General features: G+C 35.8%; 1 protein-coding gene across 1 annotated transcript in view; it reads right to left on the bottom strand.

Annotated features, from left to right (window-relative positions):
• The window catches only part of LOC142225701 (cell adhesion molecule Dscam2-like), a 288,289-nt gene that overhangs the window by 78,641 nt on the left and 193,399 nt on the right, over window positions 1-16,249 (bottom strand). Inside the window, 3 exon segments of the mRNA XM_075295544.1 lie at window positions 13,650-14,108; window positions 14,189-14,380; window positions 14,443-14,562. Coding sequence (XP_075151659.1) covers window positions 13,650-14,108; window positions 14,189-14,380; window positions 14,443-14,562 — 771 coding nt within the window.

Genomic DNA, 16,249 nt, shown 5'->3' with positions numbered 1-16,249 from the left:
GGGTTTTGTGTACTTGACTCTACGAAGCACATTTCAATTTTTCGCTTTTTCAGCTTTTTTTCATATGCTATAAAATGTCCGTTAAAAACAAGACTTCCAGTAGAAATTATGCTATTTTTTAATGATTTTTGCCTTGTAGTCAAGATGCAAAAATGCAACAAATTTAAAGACAGTTTCATTAATTTTAAAGAATTTTTCTGAATTATTAAAGTCAAGTTGACCTTAGTCCAAAAATATGTTCTTTCATGTTATGATACCCATTTTTAAGTCAAATCACTTAATTATAACGACAACACGACTTCATTGAAAGTATCGACCTTTGAACATGGAAACAATTTTATATTAGAGAAATCCGTCTTCTAAGCTAAGCAAAAGTTGTATTCTTATTTTAAGGACATGAACTCTTTGGCCTCACGACAATATTTTTTCAGTGCACTCTTTTTAGAGTTGTGAAAGTAAAATGAAAACAGGGCGAAACGGTGAAAAAATAAACAGTAAGATCTATAAAAACAAAGATTAGTTCCTCTTTATTAATGAGTAGTCCAAGAGGAGTTGACGGATTTTTTCGAAAATACAAGCGGGCATTGAGTTCGAGTTTTGCCGCTAAAATTATTTCTCATTTTAGCGGCAAAACCAGAATAACATTACAACTTTTTCCGGTAAATTGTATTATAACATGGTGGGGAAAGATTCAAAGCAACAATTGAATAAGTTTATTTTCTTTAAAAGAAATTATTAAAGAAAAGTAAAAGGGTAAACATGGCCATTTAAACGCGATAATACCAATTTATACCGGCTTTAAGAATTAAATTAAGTACAAAATTATTCGTTAATAAAAATTCATATTTATTTGTATGTCTAAATTAAAAGTGTTACATGCTAGCAAACAATTGTTCACACCAAAATAAATGTATGTGCTGTTGTAAAATTACTGCTTAGAATTTAAATATAATGTGCTTTTGAATGGTTATCGTTAACCTTAGGATTCGAGTTTTTGAATTTCTTCGAAAATTTTAAACTTGTATACAAAAACCTTTATTTGTTTTTATTTTTGCAATAAAAAAATAATATTTGATTTGAACTCAGTCCATTTCGTTTATATCAAGCATTTTTCTTTTCCGACTTTAAGTCTTTTATAAAACACACTTTACAATTTCGTAGTAAAAATTTAATACAATAGTATGTAATGCTGAACACCTTTTCGGGAACTTCCGAACGAATCTGGAATATATGTTAAAAAATATATTTAAAAAAAAAATGGTGTTGGTCGAAGCAGGGATCGAACCCAGAACCCCTGTCACGCAAGGCGGACGACCAACCACTGCTCCACGCTGCCAACAAATGTATGTTTAACAATGTTATGTTGTTAAACAATGTTATGTTTGCATCGGCTCGTGGGCGCCGCAAGCTATGCTAAATAAATATAACTTATAACGATAATTATCTCTTGATGACCATAACAGCTACGTAGGCCAGTGGTTAGTGTGCTGGCTTACAAACTGTGTGGTCCGCTGTTCGAATCCCCGTCCGGCAAAAGGTAAAATTAAAAAAAATTATAAAATTTAATAATTTCTTCTACAATGTTTGTATTACAGAAAAAGGTGTTAAGAACTAAAAAAAACTCATGGAAGTGAAAAAAAATGTGAGGCAATATACAATTAGGCAGAAAAAAAATTTTGAGCACAATATTCTTTGGGAGAAAATTCTTCTCAGCATATAATATTTTTGGGTCCAAAATGCCTCCAAACATATTATATGTTCACATAATAACATATAGTTTTTTGGAAGACAACATTATTAAATGTGGATGGAAAAATACAAAATATTTGGAACTTAGACTACCCAAACATATTATATTGTTTAGACCAATATGTTTTCAAACATATTATATATTGGAAGAAATCAAACATATAAATGTGTGGGCAATACCCAAAAATTTATATGCTTGAAGCAAAATATGTTTGGGAGTATATGTTACAGAAGCGATTTTTTTTGAGGGTGTATAGACTCAAAATTTAAGTTGGCTGATGCACTAGGGTGGAACACAATTTTAGTAAAAAAATATGGGAAACATTTAAATCAGAAGCAATTTTAAGGAAACTTCGCAAAAGTTTAACCGATGTCAACCAAATTTGGCACGCAAAGCTAAAATGCTAGTTCTACTCCCTATGCAAAATTTCAACTAAATCGGAGCAAAAAATTGGCCTCTGTGGGCAAATGAGTGTAAATCGGGCGAAAGCTATATATGGGAGCTATATAGCTTTATCAGCCAAATCTGAACCGATTTGGCTGATATTTTGCAAGTTTTTCGAGACTCATAAAATATTCGGATGTACGGAATTTGAGGAAGATCGGTTGATATACACGCCAATTATGACCAGATCGGTGAAAAATATATATGGGTGCTATATCTAAATCTGAACCGATTTTTTACTTGATTTTTTACCAAAATCAACAGGGATCGTCTTTGAGCCGAAACAGGACCCTATACCAAATTTTAGGACAATCGGACTAAAACTGCGAGCTGTACTTTGCACACAAAAATACATCAACAGACAGACAGACGGACATCACTAAATCGACTCAGAATATAATTCTAAGCCGATCCGTACACTAAAAGGTTGGTCTATGATTACTCCTTCTTGGCGTTACATACAAATGCACAAACTTATTATACCCTGTACCACAGTAGTGGTGAAGGGTATAATTAAATTTGGCTATATTTTGCCTTATTCCGTAGATAGAATTTCAACTAATCAATAAATGTGCTACTGGAAAATTAAGTGGGAAGAGAGCAATGAAATCATTGCATCGTGTGATGCATTTATGGAGTGAACACGTGGTATTAATTGAAAACAAACAATTGCGTGAGGTATTGCTGTTTTTTAATGAAAATACATTAATTTCGAATCGTTTCAGAAACTGAGCAGTGAGTGTTGTAATGTAGTGAAAACAACAATACTTTATATTGATAAAATAAAGCAGTAAGTTCGGCCGGGCCGAATCTTAAATACCCACCACCATGAATCAAATATTATAGTTTCCTGTGAAAATTTCAGGGGGATTTAGTGACAAGCAGATCAGTTCAACCAGTACACTTCCGAAGATAAATTCAAAGATTTTGCCTATGAAGACGAGCTCAGATTCTGGATTTATAAGAACCATATTTGTTTGAGTTTTAGAGGAATCATAAATATCGTGTGCAAGTGTGCAAGAAAATGAAATAACATAACGCCTTGATTTAAAATCTAACATCTGTAGATTTTTACCCCCATTATTTAAATGATTACCAGAAGTAAAATCTAGAAACTATAATCCATGTGCACTGATAATGAAAATTGCTTAACATTATCAGTGCACATGGACCGATATTCACCATTTTCGGCACACCTCTTTATGTTCCTAAAATTCTTCTAGATTTAAAATTTCATGCAAATTTGATAAAAACTATGGTTTCTAAAAGCCCAAGAAGTAAAATCGGGAGATCGGTCTATTTGGGAGATAAACCAAAACATGGACCAATACACGCCACGAGAGGATGATAGATATTTATCTTAGAACTAGCGTCGATTGAAGTTTGCTCTCGAAAGGACAACAAGCATACTCGAAGGGCAGGTCTACTGAGACCGCATTACATGAACTAGTCAGCTTTATTGAAAGCTCACTATCTGTCAAAGAATACACAATCGTGGCGTTTCTAGACATCGAAGGGGCGTTCAATAACGTCCATCCGAGGTCGATATTAAATGGACTGACAACTCTGAATGTTGATCCAGGTATACTTAGACTGTTAGGCGAACTTCTAAGGAAGAGACGCATTTCAGCCACACTAGGACAAGCAAACATACAAAGGTATGTGAACAGAGGCACTCCTCAAGGAGGAGTTCTATCACCTCTTCTTTGGAATGTTGCTATAAACGACCTTCTGGTTTCCCTAGAAAAAGAAAGGATACAAGTGGTGGCATACGCAGATGATGTGGCGCTAGCAGTCAGGGGAAAATTCCCATCAACAGTTAGATATATTATACAGAGAGCCCTCCGGATGACTGAGAAATGGGCGAAAGATAATGGTCTTGGGGTAAATCCTGCAAAGACAGAACTAGTCATGTACTGCAGAGATCGCAAAACTCCCACGGTTAGACCCATTTCCTTAGGGGGTATTGAAATTCCCTTTAGGGAGTGTGCAAAATACCTTGGCGTTATTTTGGACAGGAAGCTGAACTTTAAGCTTAATACTGAAGAAAGGGCGAGGAAAGCAACGGCAATAGGGCAAAAAGGCAATAGGGAAAAAGTGGGGACTAAAACCAAAAATTGTGCATTGGCTATACACGGCAGTGGTTAGACCTATAATGCTATATGGTGTTGTAGTCTGGTGGCCGGCACTTCACCAGCCGACAAGTTTAGACAAAGTTCAGCGTATGGCGTGCTTGTGTATCAAGACAGCAAGACAGGAACAAACTCCCTTAATGTTATACTGCATCTATTGCCTTTAGACATTTTGGCCAAACAGTCAGCTGCAACAACGGCTGTGCGGTTGCGCGAGCTATCGCTGTGGTCGGAAAAAAGTTACGGTCACAGTTCGGTCCTCAAAATAATGCCAGATGTGCCTAACGTAGTGGATTACACTTTGGCGAGTCCACTTTTCGACAAAAAGTTTGAGACTCTAATTCCCAACAGTGAGGCGTGGTGTACACGGACCCCGGGGAATAAAAGATATATAGATTTCTACACTGATGGCTCCGAATTTGATTGCCAAGTGGGTTTCGGAGTATATTCTAAAGATCTTGAACTTCGAATATCGAAAAGATTACCTGATCACTGTAGTGTTTTTCAGGCTGAAATATTAGCAATAAGAGAAGTGGTGAATTGGCTGAGAAGTAATGCTCCAAGCAATATTGGCATTAATATATACTCAGACAGTCAACCTGCAATAAAATCCTTGGACTCTGTGTTCCTCAACTCGAAAACGGCCATCGACTGCCGCAAATCTCTCAATGAGATGGCTGAGCAGTACAATATTCGCCTAATATGGGTGCCTGGCCATAGGAACATACCGGGGAACTACGAAGCAGATGAGCTAGCAATGCTAGGAACTACCTTACATATTCCAGGGGAACTAGAATCTGTTGGTATGCCCCTGGCTACCTGCAAGCTCTTACTGCGTGACAAGGCTGTCATGATGGCAAATGTTCGATGGGAGAATTGTAAGGGTTGTAACGACACCAAGCAAATATGGCCCCATTTAAACTTAAACCGCACACTAGATATGCTAGTGTTCTCGAGACGCCAGATATCACTCCTGATATCTGCTATAACGGGTCGCTGCCTGATAGGCGATTTTGCAAAAACTATTGGTGCGAAGTATAATGACTATTGTATGAGCTGTCATGATGCGGAGGAAAAGGAATCAATAAAACACCTCTTGTGTGAGTGTCCTGCATTTTGTGTAAGGCGTAAGCAAATTTTAGGCGCATATAGCTTCAGATTACTGGCGGACCTGGAAAACGTTAACTTAAGCAGTCTGCTAATGTTTTTGGAACAATCTGGTTGGTTCAACAGAAGAAAATAATCGAGAAGGTTCAACGGTTAAAACTAGAAGTAATGTAATAGGTACTTTTAGTTAATGTGGTATCACAATGGACTGAATAGTCTAAGTGAGCCTGAATCTTAATCGGGCTGCCACTTTAACCTAACCTAACCTAATACACGCCATCTTCGGATCTCATATTTAAGGTCCTAAAATATCTGTAAATTTCTCATTTCAGACAAATTGGATAAAAACTACGTATTCTAGAAGCCTATGTTAAAAAATAAAATCATTTCTTTCACACCTATTTGTATTCCCAAAAACCTACAGATTTTCGATTTCAGGCAAAGTGGAAAACAATTACGGTTTCTAGAAGCCCAAAAAGTAATATCGGGAGATCGGTCTATCTGATGTCTATATCAAAACATGGACCTATACTCACCATTTTCGGCATACCTTTCTATGGTCTTAAAAAAAATACCTCTAGATTTCCAATTTGAGGCAAGTTGGATAAAAACTACGGTTTCTATAGGGCCAAAAATAAAATCTAAAGATCGGTCTATATGAGGGCTATATAAAAACACGGTCCGATACTCATCATTTTCAGCACCCCTCTTTTGGGTTTTAAAATACCTCTAGATTTCTAATTTCAGGCAAATTGGATAAAAACTACAGATTTTAGACGCCCAAGAAGTAAAAACTGGAGATCGGTCTATATGGGGGCTATACCAAAATATGGACCGATACTCACCATTTTCGGCACACCTCTTTATGGTCCTAAAATACCTCTAGATTTCCAATTTCAGACAAATTGGATAAAAACTACGGTTTCTATAAGCCCAAGACCTCAACTCGGGAGGTCGTTTTATATGGGGATCATACCAAAACATGGACCAATACTCACAATTTTTGGCACATGTATTTGTGGTCCTACAATACCTCTAGATTTCCAATTTCAGGCAATTTGGATAAAAACTACGGATTCTATAAGGCCAAGACCCCAAATCGGGAGATCGGTCTATATCGGGGATATACCAAAACCTGGACCGATACTCACCATTTTTTAGCACACCTCTTTACGGTCCTAAAATACCTCTAGATTTCAAATTTCAACCAAATTGGATAATAACTACGGATTCTAGAAGCCCAAGAAGTAAAATCGGGAAATCGGTCTATATGGGGGCTATACCTAAACATCAACCGATAGTCACCATTTTTGGCACACTTTTTATGGTGCTAAAATACCTCTAGATTTCCAATTTCAGGCGAATTGGATAGAAACTATCGATTCTAGAAGCCCCAGAAATATAATCGGGAGATCGGTCTATATGGGGGCTATACCAAAAATGGACCGATACTCGCCATTTTTGGCACACCTCTTTGTGGTCATAAAATACCTCTAGATTTCCAATTTCAGGCAAATTGGATAAAAACTACGATTTCTATAAGCCCAAGACCCCAAATCGGGAGGTCGGTTTATATGGGGACTATATCAAAACTTGGACCGATATAGCCCATCTTCGAACTTGACCTGTCTGCAGACAAAAGACGAGTTTGTGCGAAATTTCAGCACGATTGCTTTATTATTGAAGACTGTAGCGTGATTACGACAGACCGACAGCCAGACAGACGGACATGGCTATATCGTCTTAGAATTTCTCCCTGATCAAGAATATATATACTTTATATAGTCGGAAATCGATATTTCGATGTGTTACAAACGGAATGACAAACTTATTATACCCCCGTCACCATTCTATGGTGGTGGGTATAAAAGAATATATAGAGCTAAAAAACAAATCACCGATTAAGGAAGAGTATTTTTGTGTTAATCGTTTAAAATTATTGTTGTTTTTAAATTGTTTTACATGAAAAATATATAGTGGTAATAGAATGATCTATATCTACTCTACATCTGGATCACAGGTTGTTACAACAATTCGTAAATGTGAGTATTAAGCTCGAGTTTAGTCGCTAAAATCAAAAATAAGTCGGTAAGAAAAGTACAAAATTATACGTGTTTGATCACACAAAAAAAGGGGCTCTAATGCCAACTGAACTTTATTTTAGTTCATGAAGATTAGTTGATTTTAGTTAAATTTTGCACAATATGAGTAAATGTTCCTTATTTGAATAATGACGTGAACTAAAAATTGGAAAAAAGTTGTATACAAATATAGGGCACAATTTTACTAAAAAATAAAATAGTTCATATTTTCCTAAAATGACAGAAGTTTGTTTAAATTGAGTTTATAAGTCTCTCAAATGAGTAAATTTTACTAAAATTGTACCTGTCTCGAACTTCGTACAGCGCTAAAGACATTTTAAAAATTTTTAAACTTAAACTTATTTGTAACATGTTGCAGTAGAAAACTATTTTAGTTAAAATTTTCTAAAATAAACCTACATTTTCTTCCACGGTGGGGTCACTTTTTTTGGGTGATGCAAATCACGCCGATATAACAAAAATAAGTACATATATATATTTTTCGACAAATTCAAGAAAATGTATTGGACATAAACAATTATTTTCACTGTTTAAAGAAAATTTTGTAGTTTGAAGGAAAAAATTGGAGTTAAAAATTGCAAGAATGTCTTTAGTGACATACGATGTTCATAATGCACGGATTTCTAGTAAAATTTACACATTAATGAACTATTTTGTGAGAAGTATGAATTTAGTAAATCTTTATGCTTCATTTGTGTATTATTTATACTAATGTACTCAAAAAATTACACTAGTTAACAAAATAAAATTTTTTTCATGAACATTTGATGAGATGTGACTTTTTTATGTATTTTGATCTGCTGAATTCGAAAAAAATTTTTAAAATTTTTTTATTGCACCCGTTATTTTTCGTTTTTCGCTCGTGTTTACAGTGACCCTTTTCCACCGAAAAAGTACCAGTCATTGAAAAATGCCACTCGCCCGCACAAAAATGCATTTTTGTGTGGGCGCACAAAAATGCATAACGAATCTTCAACAAGAAAGTTGCTAAGTTTGCTCACAGAAATCGATAGATGGATGAAAAGTCGGAGTCAGCGAAATATCTAAGTATGACACTTGATGAAAATTTGAAGAGAAAAGAAAATTTAAAAATCAAAAAACATGAAGATTCCCATCAAAAATATTTGGAAGTACTTCTAAAGGCACAGCGTTAAAAGCACTACCAAAAATGTCCTACCAGAGATATTTTTTATTTTAACTACTCAGGAAGTTTGTTTAATTCAATTTTTTATAATTCGCTTTTTTCATACTTTTAAAGGGCAATTTTAAAATTTTTTGTTTCAAATACGTTAAAAATAGGGTAAGGATTAATAAAATGGTAGAAATTATTTATTTTTTTTCGAAAAAATTTCTAAATTCATTCTAGAAAAATTGCGAAATTTTGAAAATATTTGAGGTCAAGGTTTTCAGACAAGCGTTAGAGTGCATTAAAAATCATTTAAAATTTTAAAATTTATTTATTTTTCAAAATATCACATAATTTCTTAATTCACATCCAAAACACTGAATTCGGCTCACATCTAACGAAGTGATATATATTCAGTGCAACGGATGTTGAAATGGTGGACATTTGCCCTATGAAAAGCCCATGTTAAATTCATCGCTTCTGCGTCATGTTCTTTTTGGATCCGGAAGTGGTGCAAAATTGACGCAGAAGCGATGAATTTAACATGGGCTTGTCATAGGACGGAAGTTCTCCATTTCAACAGCCGTTGCATTGAATTTGCATCACTTCTTTAGGTGTGATCCGACTTCAATGTCTTGGATGTAAATTAAAAAAATCTGCGATATTTTGTCAAATAAATAATTTTATAATTTTTTATAAATTTTAATGGATTCTACCGCTTGTCGGAAACGTTTGACCTCAAATATTTTTAAAAATTCACAATTTTTATACCCTGCGCCACACTGTGGAACAGGGTATTATAATGGTATGGTGTCTTTGGCAAAAATGCTCAGAGTGGGCTCCTGAGTCGATATAGCGATGTCCGTCTGTCCGTTAACACATTTTTGTAATCAAAGTCTAGGTCGCAGTTTTAGTCCAATCGACTTCAAATTTGGCACAAGTATGTGTTTTGGCTCAGAATAGATCCCTATTGATTTTGGAAGAAATCGGTTCAGATTTAGATAAAGCTCCCATATATATATTTCGCCCGATATGGACCAGAGTTTTATCCTAATTTACTTAAAATTTTGCACAAGAAGAACAATTAGTACTATAATCAAGTGTGCCAAATTTTATTGAAATCGGTTCAGATTTAGATATAGCTCCCATATATATCTTTCGCCCGATATGGACTAATACGGTCCCAGAAGCCAGAGTTTTACACCAATTTGGTTGAAATTTTGCACTAGGAGTACAATTAATAGTGTAGTCAAGTGTGCCAAATTTTATTGAAATCGGTTCAGATTTAGATATAGCTCCCATATAAATCGTTCGCCCGATTTACACTCATATGACCACAGTGGCCGATCTTTTACTCCGATTAAATTTTGCACAGGGAGTAGAATTAGCATTGTAGCTATGCGTGCCAAATTTGGTAGAAATCGGTTCAGATTTAGATATAGCTCCCATATATATTTTTTTCTGATTTCGACAAATATGGTCAAAATACCAAAATTTTCCTTGTAAAATCGCCACTGCTTAGTCGAAAAGTTGTAAAGATGACTCTAATTTTCCTAAACTTCTAATACATATATATCGAGCGATAAATCATAAATAAACTTTTGCGAAGTTTCCTTAAAATTGCTTCAGATTTAAATGTTTCCCATATTTTTTTTTTTTACTAACATTGTGTTCCACCCTATTGCAGTAGCCGACTTAAATTTTGAGTCTATATATAATTTGTAGAAGTCTATCAAACTCTGTCCAGATCGAGTGATATTTAAATGTATGTATTTGGGGCAAACCTTTATATATAGCCCCCAACATATTTGACGGATGTGATATGGTATCGAAAATTTAGATCTACAAAGTGGTGCAGGGTATAATATAGTCGGCCCCGCCCGACTTTAGATTTTCCTTACTTGTTTTCAGATTGGATTTAGCATTTTTTTTTCGAAAAATTTAAATGATTTGTAACATTTTATGAATTCTTACTCTGTGTTTAACCTATTTGAAACAAAACAAGTATATACGGCCGTAAGATCGGCCAGGCTAAATCTTATGTACCCTGCACCATGGATTGCGTAGAAACTTCTACGAAAGACTGTCATCCACAATCGAATTACATGGGTTGTGGTATATACGTGGTATATATTAGACAAAAAAGATATGTATAGGTAAGTCTACAAATAATTACGAATCGACATGGAAATTGAAATATGGGGGTCGCTTATATGGGGGTTATATACAATTATGAACTTGATATGGACCAATTTTTGTACGATTGGGAATCGATATATCTGAGGGCTATATATAACTATAGACCGATATGGACATAGTGAGGCATGGTTGTTGACGGTCATATACTAGCACATTGTACCAAATTTCAACTCGGATGACATTTGCTTCTCCACGATGCTCCAAAACCAAATCTCGGGATCGGTTTATATGGGGGCTATATATGATTATTGACTGATATGCACCACTTTTGGCATGGTTGTTAAATATCATATACCAAATTTCAACCAGATCGGATGAATTTTGCTTCTCCAAAAGGCACATGAGGTCACATCTGGGGATCGGTTTATATGGGGGCTATATATAATTATGGACTGATATGAATCAATTCCTGCATGGTTGGTGGATACCTAACATCACGTACCAAATTTCAACCGTATCGGATGAATTTTTTGCTTCCAAGAGGCTCCAGAGGTCAAATCTGGGATCGGTTTATAATGGGCCTATATATAATTATTGACCGATTTAGACCAAATTTTGCATGGGTGTTATAATATATGGGCCATATATTAACACCACGTACCAAATATCAACTGAATCAGATGAATTTTGGTTTTCCAAGAGGCTCCGGAGATCAAATCTGCTGATCGGTTTATATGGGGGCTATATATAATTATGGACCGATGTGGACCAATTTTTGCATGGTCATTAGAGACCATATACTTACACCATATACCAAATTTCAGCCGGATCGGATGAAATTTGCTTCTCTTAGAGTCTCCGCAAGCCAAATCGGGGGATCGGTTTATATGGGGGCTATATATAATTATGGACCGATGTGGACCAATTTTTGCATGGTTGGTAGAGACCATATACCAACACCACGTACCAAATTTCAGCCGGATCGAATGAAATTTGCTTCTCTTAGAGGCTCCGCAAGCCAAATCGGGGGATCGGTTTATATGGGGGCTACATGTAATTATGGACCGATGTGGACCAATTTTTGCATGGTTGTTAGGGACCATATACAAACATCATGTACCAAATTTCAGCCGGATCGGATGAAATTTGCTTCTCTTATTTAGAGCAATCGCAAGCCAAATTTGGGGTGGGGGGGGCTATACGTAAAAGTGGACCGATATGGACCAATTTTTGCATGGTTGTTAGAGACTATATACTTACACCATGTACCAAATTTCAGCCGGATCGATTGAAATTTGCTTCTCTTAGAGCAATCGCAAGCCAAATTTGGGGGTCCGCTTATATGGGGGCTATACGTAAAAGTGGACCGATATGGCCCATTTTCAATACCATCCGACCTACATCAATAACAACTACTTGTGGCAAGTTTCAAGTCGATAGCTTGTTTCGTTCGGAAGTTAGCGTGATTTCAACAGACGGACGGACGGACGGACGGACATGCTCAGATCGACTCAGAATTTCACCACGACCCAGAATATATATATACTTTATGGGGTCTTAGAGCAATATTTCGATGTGTTACAAACGGAATGACAAAGTTAACGAAACAATTTCATTAATAGAATGAAAATATTCGTTAATAGTACGAAAAGTTAGGTTGATTTACAGAAAATTCGTTATAATAACGAAATATTTCGTTGTATTAACGAATTTGTTTCATTGGCTGACTTTTAACGACACATTTCGTTAATATAACGAAACTTTTTCTATTAGTGTATGGAGGAGGGTATAAAAAGTTAAAATTACCCATTAAAAATATGAAAAAAGCATGTTATAAAAAATTGAATTAAAAGAACTTCCTGGGTACTTAAAATAAAGAACATCATTGGGAGTGCATCTTCTGGAAGTGCTTTTAAAGTTGTGCCTTTAGAAGAACTTCAAATTTTTTTTTTGCTGGGATATATAAGCAAGTTTTAAAGACCATGTGGACGTATAGGGTACAGTTGTGGGGCTGCACTAAGGACAGTATCATTGATATGATTTAAAAATTTCAAAACAAAGTCCTGCATAGATATTTGAACATAAAAACAGTCAAAGAAGAAATCCAGATAATATCCGATGCTCATGAAAAAAGGCAGATCTGAAAGGCAGAGTTTCCTACACTACTGCAAGAAGTAACATCGAGGAGACTTCATAGATATAAACCTTTTGATCTGAAGATGCGATTCAATCAGCAATTTTCGCTTTAGCTGCTTCGAATAATTACGTTATCGTGAAATAACTACTAGTAAGTTTCAATGTAATTGAATAGTTGTAGTACACACAAAAAATTTTTTTTCTGATTCAATCACCAAATTAATTGATTCAATTAATTTTTTAATTGAAATGTCTTCAATCACGAAAATGATAGTATCAGTCACAGTTTTAATTGGGCATAGAAAAAATTCTTGATTAAAAAATTAATTGATTTTTTTCAGCAAATTTCAATTAATTTTTTAATTGATTCAATTAAAAATTTAATTGATGTTGATTGCAAAACTCAAATAATTTATTAATTAAAAAAGGTAACTATATTTAATTACTTTCTGAATTGGCTTAAAGTTTTTATTTGGATTAACAAATGATTGGTTGAAATACATTTTTCATTAAAACTTAAAAAAAAAATCAGCACTTTTTTTAACTGAATTAGTCTTCCGAATTTGATTAAAAAGTTAATTGTATCAATTAATTTATTAATTGAAAAAATGTTCAACTTCAATTAACTTTTTAATTGGAAATATTTTGGTGATATTTTTTTCTGTGTATGATAACTTAAACAATGTAAGAAACAAACCAAACCAAAAAATTACCTCCTGCTTTCTTATACTGCAATATGTAGTTCGAGATGGGCTGGGAGTCTCTGTTATTGCCACCAAGCAGTACCGAGTCTTGGTCGTTGGGCGACCATGCAAGTGTCACCGAGCGGCTTCCCAAATCTGTAACATGCAAATTGACGGGGAAATTGGGGGGTTCCTGGACTTGTAAGTGGATTACGGCCCGATCGTGGCCGTATGCATTGCTGGCTATGCAGGTATATTCTCCTCGATCGCTAAGTACTGTTTGAAGTATGGTTAGTTCCGACACGACTCCTCTACTCAAGGGTGAATCCTTCACATGATAGCGCACATCGAATGAGGGATCAATGCGATTGGCCTTGGCCCGCCAGGATATATCTAAGGGCTGATCTCCATCGGCTTCACAACGCAAAGTGACACGATCTCCTCGACGAACAGTCACCTGTTTTTTGGAAACCGTAACAGTGGGACCCACTGAAATAGAAAGATAAACAAAACACACACACACAAAATATATGAAACACGTAACAGACTGGCAACCACCTTCGATTTACCATGAACGGTCACTTTAATAAGTTGACTCAATCCAGCTCCTATGCCATTGTTGGCTTGGCACAAATAGCTACCCTCATGTTCCCTTCCCACTTTGGGAATGATCAAGGAACCATTGCTGTGAGTTTCCACCACCGATTTCGAATTGCCATTGGCAATATTGTAACTAAGTTCCCTGTACTCTCCCGAATCACCTAAATTATGGAAAAAGAATTAACCCAAAAGGTCAGTCTGCCCAAGTGTATTCAATACTTACCAATCGATTGCTTCCATTGAAGTGTAGGAACTGGAAAACCATCTGCTTGACATCTCAAAACAATTGGATTGCCCAGAATGGCATCCTGATCCGTTGGCTTGATGATCCAACGCGGTGGCACTAGTTCATAAGGTTTTCAAATATTAATTCAGGAAATGGTGCAGTTTGTCATATCAACATAATATGTGCTCGAATCAATTAACATGCAGGGTATTATCGTTTGCTTTTCATAAAACACAACTTGAGACTATTCGAAAATCTACGACTTACCGCTTAAACTACTTTGCTTAACATATATTTATATAAATATTGATAGATTATAAAAAAATAATTAAGAAAAACAAAAGATATTCATAATGAAACAGTTGAAGTGAACATAAAAACATAGTCGTTAGTTATTCGACCACAATCGAAACGAAAAGAGAATTTTGAGTAGCACAGAGAAAGAGAGAGAGCTAAAATAAAACAGTGACAGATATAGATACAGATACGGATAGAGATACAGATGCAGTGTTACAATGTGCTCATCTATTTGTTGCATGTCTCAGTGAATCAATACGAGGTGATCAGTGCGCTCAGTGATGGTGCTCGATCCGTGCTGCGTGCGTAGTGGCTTTGTGCTCTCCGGTTGCTTTAACAAAACCAAACAAAACCATATTTTTGTATTCTTGGAAAAATACTTTATCCCAATTTTCTGTTCGAAGTTCTGAGCTGTAGACTTGAGAATATTGCTAAACTTCGAATAGATTTCGAAGCGTAAATTTGGGGATTATCAGCAGCAATCACATACATACATATTAAGTGGACTAAGGAGTAAGTATGAGCAATTTTTAATTCGGTTTACGTCGTTTCGATTAACGTCGTCAAATTCCGGAACCAATGACGAAGTAAATCGAGGGATTACAATGGGTACACATTTGTAGTAACAAACAAAACTTGCGAATAACTTCTTGTTGTTACTCTGCAGTCGTCTCTGCAAACGAATACATATTCATGTGTACTCAGAGCAAACCTCTTCAGTTCAAGTAGTACCTTCATTGTCCAAACGAGTAAATAAAAACAAATGCAAACGGCGAAACAGATCAAATAGAACCCAATAAAACAGATACAAAAACCAGTTCTGATGTATTCAAATGAAATCGGAATTCCAATTCCATTCGTGTCATACTTGACATTGTAATCACTTTTGAGTGGTTCGGTTTTTTTATTGCTCGAATCATTCGAAATACTTGTGAAGTGAATTACCTTGACTGGAACAACGAATACTTCGAATAGGCAGGCCTTTGACTCAGAGCGACCATGTGGATTTTATACCGGGGAGGAAACTGAACGAAGTACTCAGTGTTTCAAGATTAGAGTTAAGCCACCCTTCATATTCTATCACGTTTAGGGGGGTTTTCAGTGTTAACACTAATTTGGGGGATGTGTAGGGGTAAAATTAAGTTGATCGAGATAGCAGAGGCCTTAAAGATATCAAAGGAACGTGTTGGTCATATCATTCATCAATATTTGGATATGCGGAGGCTCTGTGCAAAATGGATGCCGCGCGAGCTCACATTTGACCAAAAACAACAACGTGTTGATGATTCTGAGCGGTGTTTGCAGCTGTTAACTCGTAATACACCCGAGTTTTTCCGTCGATATGTGACAATGGATGAAACATGGCTCCATCACTATACTCCTGAGTCCAATCGACAGTCGGATGAGTGGACAGCGACCGGTGAACCGTCTCCGAAGCGTGGGAAGACTCAAAAGTCCGCTGGCAAAGTATTGGCCCCTGTTTTTTGGGATGCGCATGGAATAATTT

Source organism: Haematobia irritans, chromosome 2, assembly GCF_050003625.1.
Source record: "Haematobia irritans isolate KBUSLIRL chromosome 2, ASM5000362v1, whole genome shotgun sequence".
Lineage (NCBI taxonomy): Eukaryota > Metazoa > Arthropoda > Insecta > Diptera > Muscidae > Haematobia > Haematobia irritans.
The sequence above is the reverse complement of the archived record's forward strand: the minus strand, read 5'-3'. Positions and strand labels throughout refer to the sequence as shown.